Here is a 14213-nt window from a genome sequence, read left to right as displayed (position 1 = left end):
ATGTGGTCAGACGTGTATTGCTACAGAGCATGGCTTTAGAGATGAAACACACACCAGGTCAGGATTTGGCATCAAGTGAAGCTTTTAACTCCACTTCCAACTTGTTTAACTCAAACCTGAAAAATATGATGTCTTCTTTGAAAGTGAAATTTTGTCTTCAACTGTCCCGGACACAACTGGATATTACATAGATCCTCTGGGCTCGGGGCAGAAGATACTTGACTGAGAGATCATTTTTACAATTTGCATGAGATTAAACTGTCTGCCAAACAATTCTGGGCGGCTGCTGTTTTGGTTTTCTGGCAAATTATGCAAGAAATTAGAATTTCTTCTGCTTGTCACCAGTTTACGTTCAGTTAAAAAGTTGGGATGCGTAATATGTAAATTAACCCAATGCAATGTTAGGGAAATCTCATAAACCTGTATTTCATTCCCAGTAGAACATAAACAATATATCAGATGTTGAAACTGAGACTTTTTTACATTTCGTGGAAAATGTTGGTTGGCACATGATTTGTTTGTCAGACTTTGGCTCCTAAAGCACTAAATAAATATATAATAAATATATATATATCATTTAAAAAATGTATATAGTTCTTTACATATACCTTAGTGCCTTAATAACTATTTTATTATGAGTGTAATTGTTGAGACCTTAAGATAAGATAAGATAAAGTTAGTTATGGATACCTTTTAGGTGCCAGCTTTAAATGTTACGAACTTTGAGTATTCACATCCCTGTTGACTTTTCAACAGACCTGTAAACTTTTTGGATATTTTTCATCACATGCATGTCTACTAAAATAACAAAATATAGTAACGTGACCAGTGAATGGTTATTTCATGACATTTGGTGACTGATTGGACACTTATTACATACACTCTTTTAGATGTCTTCTAATTTTCATAAGATTGTTTGTCTTGCACCAACATTTTATTTTTAATGTCACTTTCACCAAATCAGGGATTTCTTTTTAAATATTTTTTCTACATCTGTACCGTAACACCCCTAAAACCAACACACAGTTCAGAAAGGGCACATGTACTCGTTACACACACAGGATAGCTAAATGTCAAGGGGAGAATACACCGGTTAGGAAGGTAAATAGAAAAAGAGAAAGAGGTCAACAGGAAGGCACTGCACTACAATTAACACTCAAGGTATGAGCTGCCTCCAAACACTCGTCAGAAGCTTGGTCGTTGCCAATATTGCCATTATTGATCATGAGCAGTTCATAAGACAGATACAAGAATCAGAAAGTGGTTAGAGGCAGCTTTGACCTTGGACAACGAACAGCCATCCCTACCATGGTGACTCTGGGAGCGGACCGGCCAATGTTTTTCTCCTAGAAAACAGAACCAAGTGGTTATTGAGGACTTTTGCCGTAATACAACAAAAATGTAGTCACGCTGAACAACTTATTTAGCAGTAACATTGTTTTTAAATCAGACATGTGTTTCACATCAACACTCTTTCTTGGAGAAGGCATCAACAATTTGTGTTACATTCCAACAATAGACAGTGAAAACAGTTGAATCTCATGATCAGTATGAGTCAAACAGTAGTTACAAGAGCAGATCTGAAAGGCTTCGAGAGCTGAGTGCAGTTTCAGTAGCCTCATATCGATTGTGTTGCTTTTTATCTTCCCATCAACGTCTGCCAGATGCCATCTGACACCATGACACCAGGTATCGAATCTTTTACTTACTGTAAACTCAAACACACACAAGCCAACACAGACGCACATAATTACTTCTAAGCGTAGGGGGAAGACGGATAGGACTTGGGATTTCATGATGAAAAGGGAGAATTGGGTGTTGGAAGGAAAGGAGGAGAAGATAATGAGAAGAGGAGAGGAGGCGTAAAAGCCACTGTTGTTCCCTGCACTCTGACACAGCAGGGCTCCAGCCATGTGGCACACCGATCCATCACTATCGATTTACCATCAGCGTCTCATCGCTGCTGCCTCCCACATAGCAACAGGGATGCGTTCCCCGGCTCTGGGTCCAGTGGCTGTCCTAGACAGTTTTGACCTTAAACCCACTTACCAAATGGACCTTTATAGTGTGGAGTGCAATGATTAGAAGAGGCAGGAGTGTCGCAGGAGACGCAATGTTGAGCAAGAACATGAGATTTCTCCACCTGAATGTACTGATAAGAGCAGGTTTACCTAGACGGAACTACCTCATATGAATGAGTCATGCAGTATTTACGGTTTTGTTGGTATCTTTTCTTCTGAATAGCAAGCACGATACTGCTGAACACATCCTTATAACTGAATAACATAGATTAGTCATCACTAGCTGATCTCACCCAACCCAGAAATATGTTAAAGCTGACAACATTACTAAGAGCGATTGTTATCTTGCGATGGGAACCTTTGTTGTGTCTTACACCAGGGGCTGCAACTTTCAGATCTACATCCTGCTTGTTAGTCTGTCATTTACACAGAAGTCATTAGACCTGCAGTTTCTAAAAAAAAACCCACTAGGGGCTGGCTCCAAAATTTAGTCAATCTCCAATGAACCAATATCCAACAATCCATCAATCCATGGATCATCTATACCTGCTTATTCCCATTCAGGGTCACGGGGATCCGCTGGAACCTATCCCACCGTTCTTCAGGCAAACAGCAGGATACACCTGTACAGGTCACCAGTAGATTCATTAATTTAATTTTTTTTTAAATATTTTTATCTCGATTTTTTCCCCCCATTATATCACTCAGTGCTCCTACCTAAGTGACAATCCTGGGCATTGCCATCCTCTACCAACCCTGCACTGAGCTCAGGTCTCCTCCTTAACCTGAGGAGTGAGCAGGCCGCATCTTTTCACCAGACAGGGTGGGGTTTCTCCAGCCAGACATAGCGCGTGGAAGGATCACGTTATTCCGGCCAGATCCTCCCCACCCAATCTGGCGCCCCGGTTGGCCAGAGGGGGCATGTTTAGCCCAGGACTGTGTGCATGTTTTTGTGAGGGTAGCTCACATTAGCTAGGTCACCAGTAGATTATGTCAGCAAATATATTTACAAATACATAAACGACTGTTCACTCCTATGGGCAACTTTTTTGGCTCTGGGTAGGTCTGGAAGGTTTAAGGGGAAAACTTAAAGGAGCTTGAGGCTCCTTTTAAGAAATGAGACTCTCTAGCGCCACCCTTCACCACGACGGCCGTTGGGGGTACTGCAGCCAACAGTGAAGCCGGCACGGGAGAACGGGAAGAACGCACATGCAGCGTCATGTGACGTCACATCCGCAGCCCAGCGCTGGAAATTCGGGACCGAATTGCAGCACATTTTGCAGCACACAGCCTGTTCAAGGCAAAGGAGAGATACACTAGAGGACTCATTCTTTTGGGTTTGGAACGCTTCATCTGACATTATTACTAGAAAACTTAAAATGTATACGGATTTTTTTCATAAATCTTGCCACAATCCGGCCTCAAGCTCCTTTAAGTGCAGTGGGAAGAAGCCACCTTCACCCCCTTAAAAGGCAGCTTACTAGGGCTAACGGGAGGACAGCCAGTTGGACAGCCTCATCGCTACCCTTTACAGCAGCCAAGTCCTCTAGTAAAGCCACCTTCATCTCCAGACCATTCCCGGATGCTTCCAGGTTGACTGACTAATTGTGCTCCACTAACCCCCCCTGGACGGCTCGGTGACTGGAAGACCGGGAGTCCTGCCACAGCCCCCTAAAAACTGGCCTTCAAACCAGCTCTATAGAAATCCTTCTGAAAGGTCACATTTTCTCTTTCTGACTATGTTATAAACAGGATTTGAGTCTGAAAACAATATTATTCACCCTGAACGAATACATGAAGGGGAATCTGACGTGTACTCTGACATTGAATAGAAAACCAGTGCACTAAAATTTACAAATTCACTGATAAGGTACAGAAAAAAAAGGAGACGTGACCTTGACTAAATGGTTTTATTTTATTAGCAGGAGACCTGCGCCCATAAAATCTGTACTGCTTCCACCTTTAAAGGAAGAAGGAAATAAATGAGTCTCTCCCTGAGCATTTTAAGCAGAGTTACTGGACATTTCGGCAAGATGACCCTGAGCTTCAATCCATAACAAATCATTGCACTGATAAATCCATCACACAGGTAATGCAAGCCGGATGTATTGATAGTTACAGAGGACACATGCCTTCATTCATACTGTTTTCCCTGTAGCGTGGGACATTGTGGACCCAGTGAACTACACACAGAATATATCGCTTCAACTTTCTTTGAAGTAATTCAGACATTTTTCTTTTCAGAGAGAGCTGCGAAAGGCCAGTCTGATCCATTACTGATCATTCCCACATCAATTTGCTGATATAAGTGTTCCTGCACTGTTATTTAGAAGCAAAATGTGACAAGAAACCTTGATGCCCAAGTTCCCCCAAACTCAACATATTTTAGTCAGAAACTTGTTAGGCAGACGAGTTGCAGAGGAGGATTCAGCATTTTCCCTCAGCGCTACACAAGCAAACAATTGTCTCATTTTACAGCGTCGCTGTGTAAAACAGTTATTTTGACGTTCAATTTTCTTGCAGCGCTGGGAGGAGAGATAAATAAAAATGCTTAAAGCTGACAGCCAAAGGATGAACTTCGTAAAAGTGAAACTTTGAAAGGAAGGTTAGAAATATAACCGGAGTTGGCAGCTGTGCTGGAATGGACCTGAGTTTTTCGGTGCAACTATAACAATTATTCAGCAGCAGAAGAAATTTCTGAGTTTCTGATGCTGCACAACTGAAGGGAAAAAAAAGAAAAGAGCGAATGAAAAGCTGAGGAGAAGTGGGAGCGCCGAGGAGGCCTCCGTCCTGAGGCAAATCTACCGCCAGCATGTTCACCATCAGCACTTAACAATGTTTGCTCAGATTTCCAGCTGAAGGTTAGCTGAGCCTCAAGGCTCGTGTACGTTTTCAGCCATTCCTGCTTTCAGAGGCCGTGACAATTCAGCACGGATGTTTCCCGACTCTCTACATATCATTTATCTGCAGTAGGCTCAGGCAGACGTCAGCTGACGAAAGTGTAGTGACTACACACAAGTTAAACTGGAGTTTTGCTACAAATTTGAATCACTGCACTCTTTTGTACGCAACAGTAATGAGTCATTATGTTTCGTTAGAGGGAAATATAATTTAAAAATGTCATAGAAATGAATATGTTTCACTAAAGTAAAAAAGAAGAAATCATCTAGCAATCACTGCTGTGTTTTTCAAAGATAGTTATGAACATTTCCGTGACATAGAGGCTACATAATGGCACCAGTGACTCCAGGGGCTGCTGCCATACTGTGATGTATGTTGCAATAAGACTAAATGTTTGTTTATGACTGCAAGACTTCAAATACTCTCGTGTTTCATATTAACACACAATGTAATGTGTGTAACGTTCATAAATCTGATAAACCTTGTTTGCTAATGATGCCGATGCAGCCTGGGAGCTGAAACCACATTCAAACAAAGTGATTGTTAATTCATTGCAGCAAATGAATCATTTTAATGTGCTAACTCTGAGCTTTCAGCGTACTTAACACGCTCTTTTGCTTCTTTACTCAGTCCGTCAACATGGAGGACACCAGTCCATGTCTGGCGTGTTAATCTGTCTTAATTTGCCATGTTTGGGACAGATTTCCTTGGATTTACATTTTCACCAGACAATTTGTGTCTCATGTTTATCAATGCTTTGTCAGAACATTTTTCACTAAATCCATCAGATAACTTTTAGCACAGAACCATCTGGACATGTCAGCATGTGAATATTACACTAGAAAACCCCATGGACCATTTCATCGGGGAGGGCTAGTTACAATCTGATTGGCTGATGCTCGCAGTGAAGCATGAAAAGTTGAAATTTCTATCTTTGATGGAGGCAACACTCCCTCTGCCATGTACAGAACCCACAACTCAGTTCAGTAATGCCTGACATCACCCCATTCAACGTTAATGGATGGCAGTGCTTAGAAAGCTTTCAGAGCGTGTGTGTGATTCCGCCGTTAACTGGTTTTCTAAAACCTAAACAATGCCTAGTATAAGATCCTAAATCCATAAGGGTTGAAAAGGAGACATTCCAGATAAAGGACAGGAGCCAAACGGTGAGGAAAAAAAATATACAAGCTCTGAATGAATGACGGAGACACACACGAGGCAAAGAGGCAGGAATATATTCTAAAACCCAACAACTCTGATGAGATTTCAGACCATGTGGACAGAAAGACACTGCAGAAAGATCACTGAGAGTAAAGGAGGAGGGATTGGAATACCTGTGAACAACAGATGGTATAATCCTGGACCTGTCACTGTGAAGGACATCTCTACATCCAAATATTTCACTATTGACTGTGAGTTTATGTCCATGTCGTCTACTGAGAGAATTCACCTGTATTACTTGTAAATATTGCATGTGACATCATCAGCTCAGTGGTTACCAAGCTACAAATACAACACTCCATTGCATTCACTGTATTCTCTGCAGGTTTCAGTTTTTGATGTTCCACAACTTAAACCACATCCCAGAGCTGATTGTTTCATCGGGATATTTTGCGTGACACACAACAGGCTACCATATCAATGCAGTGATGCACTGCAACTTCTTTGGCACCTTAAACAGCCTGATCACTGCCTTTAAAACTGCTGAACACGCGATCTTATGACAGAGGTTAGAAGACTGGGTGGGAGTCACTGGTACTGCTTTAAACTGGTTCAGGTCCTATCTCAAGGACAGGATATACTTTGTTGAAATTGGTAACTGTTCTCGGACCAAATGTCTATGACCTGCAAGGTTTCCCAGGGGTCTATCCTGGGACCCCTATTGTTCAATCTGTACATGCCTCCATTAGGCCAGCTAATATGCAGCTGTAATGTGTCCTACCACAACTATGGAGATGACAGTCAGATGTACATGTTAGTGACAGCGGGAGAACAATGGCCGTAGAGTTAAACTCAGACAAAACTGAAATCATTGTTTGGTCCACAGAAACAAAGATAAAGTGTTATCAGTTACCTTGCGACTTTCTCTCTAGAACCTAATAATCAGGTTAGAAATCTAGGGGTAACATTGCACTCAGATCTGAACTTTAACAGCCACATTAAATCAGTGATCAGCAGCTTTTTACCATCTAAAAAACATTCCCAGAATCAAAGGAAAAATGTCTAAACCAGGTTTAGAAGGGCCAATCCACGCATTTGTCTCCAGCAGGTTAGACTACTGTAACAACATGCTCACTGGACTCTACAAACGAGCTGTAAGAAAGCTGCAGTACATCCAGAAGGCTGCTACTCAAGTCCTGACTAGAACCAGGAAATACGACCATCCTAGTAGTCCAGTCCTCAGGTCTCTGCACTGGCATCCTGTCGGTCAGAGAATAAACTTTAAAACAGCTTTGCTTGTCTATAACTTCCTTCATGGCTTAGTGCCAAAGTACATCTCTGAAATGTTAGAGACATATGAACCAACTTGGACTCTGAGAACCGGGCCTCAACTCTGACAATCATTGCGTTTACATGGGAAGTTTAATTCCTCTTTAATTCAGAATTAAAATTAATTCCGATTTAAAATGAGTAAAAATGACCATGTAAACACCGAATTCCGAATGAAAATGGCCATTCCGAAATAAACTTAATTCTGAAGTAAGTGGCTGGTTTATTCTGATTTTAAATCCGAATAGAATAATTACGCGATCATGTATACACTGGCTCGAGTTTATATGAAAATAGTAATTCCGAATTAAGGTTCACATGGAAAACACGTTTGATCTCCTTTATCCAATTCCCCTTGAGGTCTGAGGGTTGGGAAGGGTTCTGATTGGATAGGGGGGCGGACCAGAAGTCACGTCTACCGGAAATTACGTCAACCGGAAGAAAAACAAACAAACCGCTTACAACTTTGAAAAGCTCACAATTTTTATGTTTTCTGCCATCTGTTCTTTTAATTATTTCCAAATCCTCCAAGCTATTTATTAAATAAATCGTCTCTGCTCTTGACCACTGTTTACTGCGTACTGCCATCTTGAAACTTTGGCTGCGTCCGAAATTCCATATTTTTTAGTGCATCCGAAACATTAGTACGTACACAATAGTATGCGCTATCCATACTCATTCCGGAGAAATGTATTAGTGTGGATTAATGGACACTAGCTAAGCAGAAACTTCCCACAATACAATGCAGCGGCGTTTGGTTGCTAAGTGCTGCGCAGATATGTATATGTCATAAGTATAATATTAAGTATACCGGTAATAATATTATTATATAATAATATTAATGACGTGTGCGCTCTGAGTAGTACGTCCAAATTAATGCATACTACTGATATTAACTCAAAACTGTGCCGAACTGAAGTATACTTTTTGAGTATACTGTTTAGTATGGCATTAAGGATGCACCGTTTGTTTCGGAAAAAAAGCCCAGCGCGGAATATAAGCGTCATGGCGACAGACGGGTAAGGGAACAAGCAGCGCAGAAAGGCCGGAATTAATTTGGAGATTAATAAGGGCACTGCAGGTAAGTTGTCATTTTTATTATTGTGAGAGTATTTATTACACAATTTAACTCATGCCGTTACATGATGCTGGTAGGCTCAGCTGGGAAAAAAGTGATTGTCTTGTAGATTATCAACCTGCCACTGTGGCAAATTGGCAAAAAGTTAATTTCCAATTGCAGGCAAACACTGAACTCACCCTGCCCGCCGATGTTCTTACCTGTAACTCAGTTTGAATGAAAGCATCATCTAAAAGCAATTCAATAAACTCTAAGTTTATTTGGCCTGAAAATATAAAACAGAACTCAAAGTTTGGTTTTGAAAACATCCATTTTATTTCTCATCTGCCACCTCGGTTGTGGATTTGTTTCAATCAACACCTCACTGTGGGAAGCAGCACTTGGTTTCTTGCATCGCTAATCACAGCACATTAGCATATTAACAAATTAATTGGCCCGAAGAAGTGAATCTCTCTGTACCTGTGGCAAAACACTGGGTGCAGTATTGTGCTACACACACACACACACACACACACACACACACACACACACACACACACACACACACACACACACACACACACACACACACACATGGCACGGCTCCCCTGCTGGGTGTGTTGGATTGCTATCAGTCCCAGTGAAAGCTGCTTACATAACCGTGCTGCCAGCACCAGCCCATGTCGGCCTCCATATTAGATGATAGCATCTTAAATGGCTTTTTGACAATGTTGCATCTCACTTTCAGTCACAACACAAGGCCACTTGCAGTGAAAATGTGTGAACGAGTGATAAAAAAGTGATAAAAAAACAAGAACAAGTTGTTGTGTAACCAAGCAAGAAAAAAAAAGAAAGAAATATTCTGCTGACATTGTTTCAGCTAACTTTAGAAGCCCAAAATTGTTTTGATTCATTTGTATAGCAACTTATGCCATTGTGTAAGGCATATTCTCCAGGGCTTGAAAATAATGATGTGAAATGTTCACGCTTAACTGGTTCAGGGGTTGAGATTGTAAACCATGAAAGCTGATCGTGATGCGATTAACAAACGGGGAGAACAAAGTTGCTGCAGTTTACCAGTCTTCTTGCAGGGGGGGGGGCTTTCTTCATTAACTCTCCATCTCATACTGCAATTCCCGAAGCTCAGATAGAGCAGGGTGAGCGAGCAAGGGAAAGATTATGAGCAGGAGAGTGAGAGCAAAGATTCGATAAAGAAGAGTCTTATTTCAGTGCTTCACACACTGCTGGATGATCAAAGTACAAAATGCTGTTTTAATTCCAAGAATCATATCTCATCTCCTCTGTACAAGCTCATTTTAGTGAATTATGCTGCAGGACAGAGGGGGAGGGAAGAACGAGCACTCTGATGAAGACTCCAACATACAAGAGCACTAGTACAGTTTATTTAAGCTGATGTTTCTGGACTAATGACGGCAAACAGCTGTCGACTGAAAAATGTCTACACCTCGTGAGAGGGGCGTTCAACCTTGAGGTTCCCTGATGGAGCTGGATGAAAACCCTGAGCAACATATCTGATGCGTGAACGAGTTGATGGAAAATATGGGGCAGAGGAAAAAAGAAAAGGTGCTCAGATTTTTCTGAATTATTTTAAAGCTTACTTAACATGGTCTTGTGGCACATAAGGTGAGACAGGAATGTCTGCTGTGAATCAGTTCTGACATACTGAGCGGGTCACATGGGCTTAACACCGCTTTGGAGATGTTTAAAGTTCCACTTCAGCTAGAAACACTGGGTTTGAAGGTTCTGCCCAGAAAAACTCCCTCATAGCCTTAAAACGGCTCGGCCATGACTCCAGGACTTGTCCTGACTGGTCATTCAACGGATCTCTGAAGACCTGGCCCATTTTTGCCCCCTCCCTGCAGACGTTGCTGACTTCCCGTGTGTTGTCAAACTCTGCTTAACACTGAGCGACTCTAAATGTAATTCAGAGGTAATTGTCGGCGCGAGAGAACGATTCTCAAGACGAGGAAGACAAAGCTGAACTAAGCTAGTCAAATATACATGGAAGTATCATCAAAACCAATATGTTCTCGTTCTATATTTCAATATCAAACATAACTTTAATATTACACATATCAAACAGTAAAATAATGTATAATATGAAACAATGTACTCACAATGTAATTATCAGGTAACTTGATGCTGATATTCGCTAGACCTTGTTCTCACCTCTATGATGTTTGGCAGCTCATATCGTAAAGACTGAGAACTAATAATAGCAGGGCTGCTATGCTGCTCGTCTTGGACATGGGATTCATGAGTCTTTCACAAGGTACACCTGAGGTACTTGAACTCAGTTCAGTTTGTAGTGAGACACGTGCAGGTTTCAGGTAGCCGGGTTGGGTTTCTGCCACAAGCTGCACTGAAACCCCAGAGCTGCCGCCTCATCTGCCCAGAGGCATCGCTCGAATGCACGACATGTGGACGGGATTGTGCCATTGTAAAAGCCCTCTTCTGCTGCTAATGGACAGGAAGTGCTTGTTTGGAAAAGTCAAAAACAGGAAGACCATCATCATGTTGGACAAGTGGACTGCTAAAACTTAAGCAACCTAAAAGTACCACTGCAATGGCACGTTGTTTTAAAATGAATAATGATTTATGAATGAGGAGGCCTGTGAATGCATGATTGACCAGTGTATGGATGACAGAGTGGACCCCTGCTGAATTGAGTGAAAGTGGCTTTTACGTCATATTTTGCAGATGACTTTTATCGAAAGTGACTTACAACAGATGAATACAGTCAAGCTACAGTAACATAGTAGATCAGAAACTAAGTGCAGCTAAAGCGACATTCAAGCGCTGTTAATTTTAAGTTTAAGAGAGCGTGAAGGTTCACACCAAAGAAGTTTTCTAGAGCTTCTTGAGCGTACAGAAGGATATTTTTTTTTGTAAAAGGACTTTGAGTAGTGTGGTGGACCAGTGAACGTCCTACATCAGTGCGGTCCTTTCTTCCTCTCGGTTTCTTGCCACCATGAGAATCAATGAAAATCTTGGTCCCATTTTAAAAATGGCCTTATTTACTTTTAATGCCGACCAGCGGATCAAGCAATGAGATACATTTATGTTGTAGCATTTCTGGGCACAAAATACTGGGTTTTCAGGGTGGTGCGGACGAGTCCCTGTTGAGATTTGTTTCCAAACACCAGCCGTCTGTGACATCACAGTTTCCTTGCATGGTGACTTTCTTCAGGCATTCTAGCATTCTAATTAATCAGCTCGCTTTGGTTTCCGAGACGTCTCCAAACAAATGTTTTTGATTCTGAGGACAAGTTGAATGACCCTTGCTCGGCGGGTGCAGTGTGTGGCCGTCTGTCGTTGTTGTTGTTTTTCCAACACTTCATGCAGTGCTTGTTTATGAACAATCCTCAGTATGTCATTTTATTTGCAGAAAGCTCCAGCCCAAGAAGCTTGTCAGCCTGTGTTTATCTGTGTTGTATTGTATTAACAAGTGGTGTTTATGTTAATCTTAGGGCAAACATCATGGGTACAGTGACTGCAGCCGCTGAGCTTCATGCAAAATTGAATTCATTTAAATGCATCTCATGAAAAAGAAAAACACATTTTGACTGATCACCAATCTAAATATTGAATCTGATTCTGGCTCAAAGGAAGGATTTGAGGTGCTGAGGTCATTTGCAGGAAATGTTAATGTCGATTTGTTGATATTTTGAAAAGGAAAGTCTGACTGGCCTTGCGTGCATTCATGAGCCACCAGCTCTGCAGATTGGCAACCCTCCAGCAGTTCAGCCAATCAAAAAATACAATACTAGAGTTTCTCCTTGTGATTTTCTGTCTGTCATTCCGAAATAATTGCAGGCTTTTGGAGTTATCCGGGGTGCAAAGCTACTCTAGTAGAGATTAAAATTAGCATAATATGGCCAGTATAATAAATGCATGGCCATCTATAGTGAGAAATTATAATACTAAGTAAATGTTCCTTAATAAGCCGCTCGCACTAATTCAGGGTGTACTGGATTAGTAAGGGCAGTATTTTGTGCCTCAACTTTACTGAGGCCAAAGCTTTGGCAGCTGATGCTTGCTTGATAGCAACTATTACAACAAAAGCAATCCCCTAAAGCAGATGAATTGCCACAGGATGACACCTGATGCCAAGTTGAACAGAAGCAACGAGCGCTGAGGTGTAACCGCCCTGAAAAACGACCCTCCCCAGCTATATTTTTACCCAACAAGCGTGTGGCAGACACAGATACCTGCCCACAGCGGGCACCTTCTTCCATACGGTACTTCTCCAGCTCCCTATTCAACAGCACAATCAGGCTCAGCAGAGACTTCAGTCTCCACTCATTACACACAGTTAATTCTAAACTCATTAACAATAGAGCCATAACAATAGCGTGCACAAATGCAGAAGGTGTGGGTGGACTGCCTTCATGCAGGAGCAGAAAAAAAGAGGTTTTCATAATCAACTGTCAGTCATTTGCTAAGATAAAGGCTTCTTTATGTCCGCATAGGGGACAGGAGCCCACTGTTGCAATTTAATTACCATTTTGCTGGAATTTTACAAAGGATACATAAGTATGCAGTGTCATGACTACGGAGGATTGGCTTCATGAATAGAAATGTCTCCCACAAAAGACAGTGCAAAGAGTTGAATTAAAACCTTGACTTATTCATTGAAAGTTGTGACTTTTCTGTCTCCTCAGGCCTCCGGGTTGAATGGGGAATAAAATGACAAAAGATTGGGATGAATATTAACAACCCCTCTCTGTACTATTGGTGACCCTTCGTGCCCTCTGGGATTTTTGTTTGGCTCTTCTGTTACAGTGTGCTAAAAATTGGATTTCTTTCCTCCATCTGGGACTGAACAAACACCTTCAAAGGCGTGCCAAATGCCTCGATGTGACAGAAATGCGTCCCGCTCCAACAGCTCAAAAGCTGATAATACTTCACAAGGTGTTCACAATTTGTTTGTGGCATGAACTGTGAATGAGTCAAATCTGAATATTGACTGAGATCATTTGATCCACCAAGGCATCTATTGATATGTCAGTCTTCCCGTTAAATCTAGTCAAGCATAGCAGTCTGGAGATCAGATCTGCGGCCAGAGGACACTGCTCTATTCTGTCGTGTTTTAATTGCTGTTACCATTGCACACCATGACTCATGGTAATGAGTTAATGAAGCGATTGAGGTTTAGAGGGCAGCCACCGGCTACGGACTTCCAGATGGGAATATTGCTTCGCTCTATATGGAGCCACTGGTCACATAAACTTCACTGATTATGGCAATGGGGATTAAATAGTAGGAGGATGCATTTCAGTTGCACGGAGGTGGCCGTGGTGTTACTGGAAAAGCGTTATGTCACCGTTGATGGCTTGGTTTGTCCGTGCGTTGACACTCGGAGCGTCTCTGGTGCAAAGTTTCAACGATGATGCACCATAAATTCTCATTTTGACCCTGTTCAGACATGATGTCATGTACACACACATATACACAGACGTGTCCAGACCCACATAAAGATCACAATATTAACAGAGAAGAAATACAGGAAACTCTCTTCTATGTTCACTTGTTTTAAAGGGAGAGTATGCAGTATCTACGTGACTTCTTGAATTTTATCTCACCATGGTCGTCCACTGAGGACAATATATACTAAAAAATAGCCCAAAAAACAGCCCAGATATTCATAGACAGCCCCCCTAAAAGTTAATAAACAACCGGACCAGTTACTTTGTTTATTATTTTCATGATAAGGCGCTGGA

At 41.7% G+C, this 14213-nt stretch overlaps 1 protein-coding gene across 9 annotated transcripts in view; it reads right to left on the bottom strand.

The window, feature by feature from the left end:
- Positions 1-14213, bottom strand: part of LOC133419418 (protein shisa-6) — a 93374-nt gene that overhangs the window by 28756 nt on the left and 50405 nt on the right. For 5 of the 9 annotated variants that reach the window (XM_061708583.1, XM_061708584.1, XM_061708589.1 and 2 more), the window contains exon 5: positions 1308-1346. The exons of the other annotated variants lie outside the window; for them this stretch is intronic. In XM_061708583.1, the coding sequence (XP_061564567.1) occupies positions 1308-1346 (39 nt within the window). The remainder of the gene's footprint in view (positions 1-1307; positions 1347-14213) is intronic. 9 annotated transcript variants of the gene reach the window in all.

Source organism: Cololabis saira, chromosome 19, assembly GCF_033807715.1.
Source record: "Cololabis saira isolate AMF1-May2022 chromosome 19, fColSai1.1, whole genome shotgun sequence".
NCBI classification, from domain to species: domain Eukaryota; kingdom Metazoa; phylum Chordata; class Actinopteri; order Beloniformes; family Belonidae; genus Cololabis; species Cololabis saira.
Note: the sequence above shows the minus strand (reverse complement) of the source record. Positions and strands in the feature narration are given on the sequence as shown.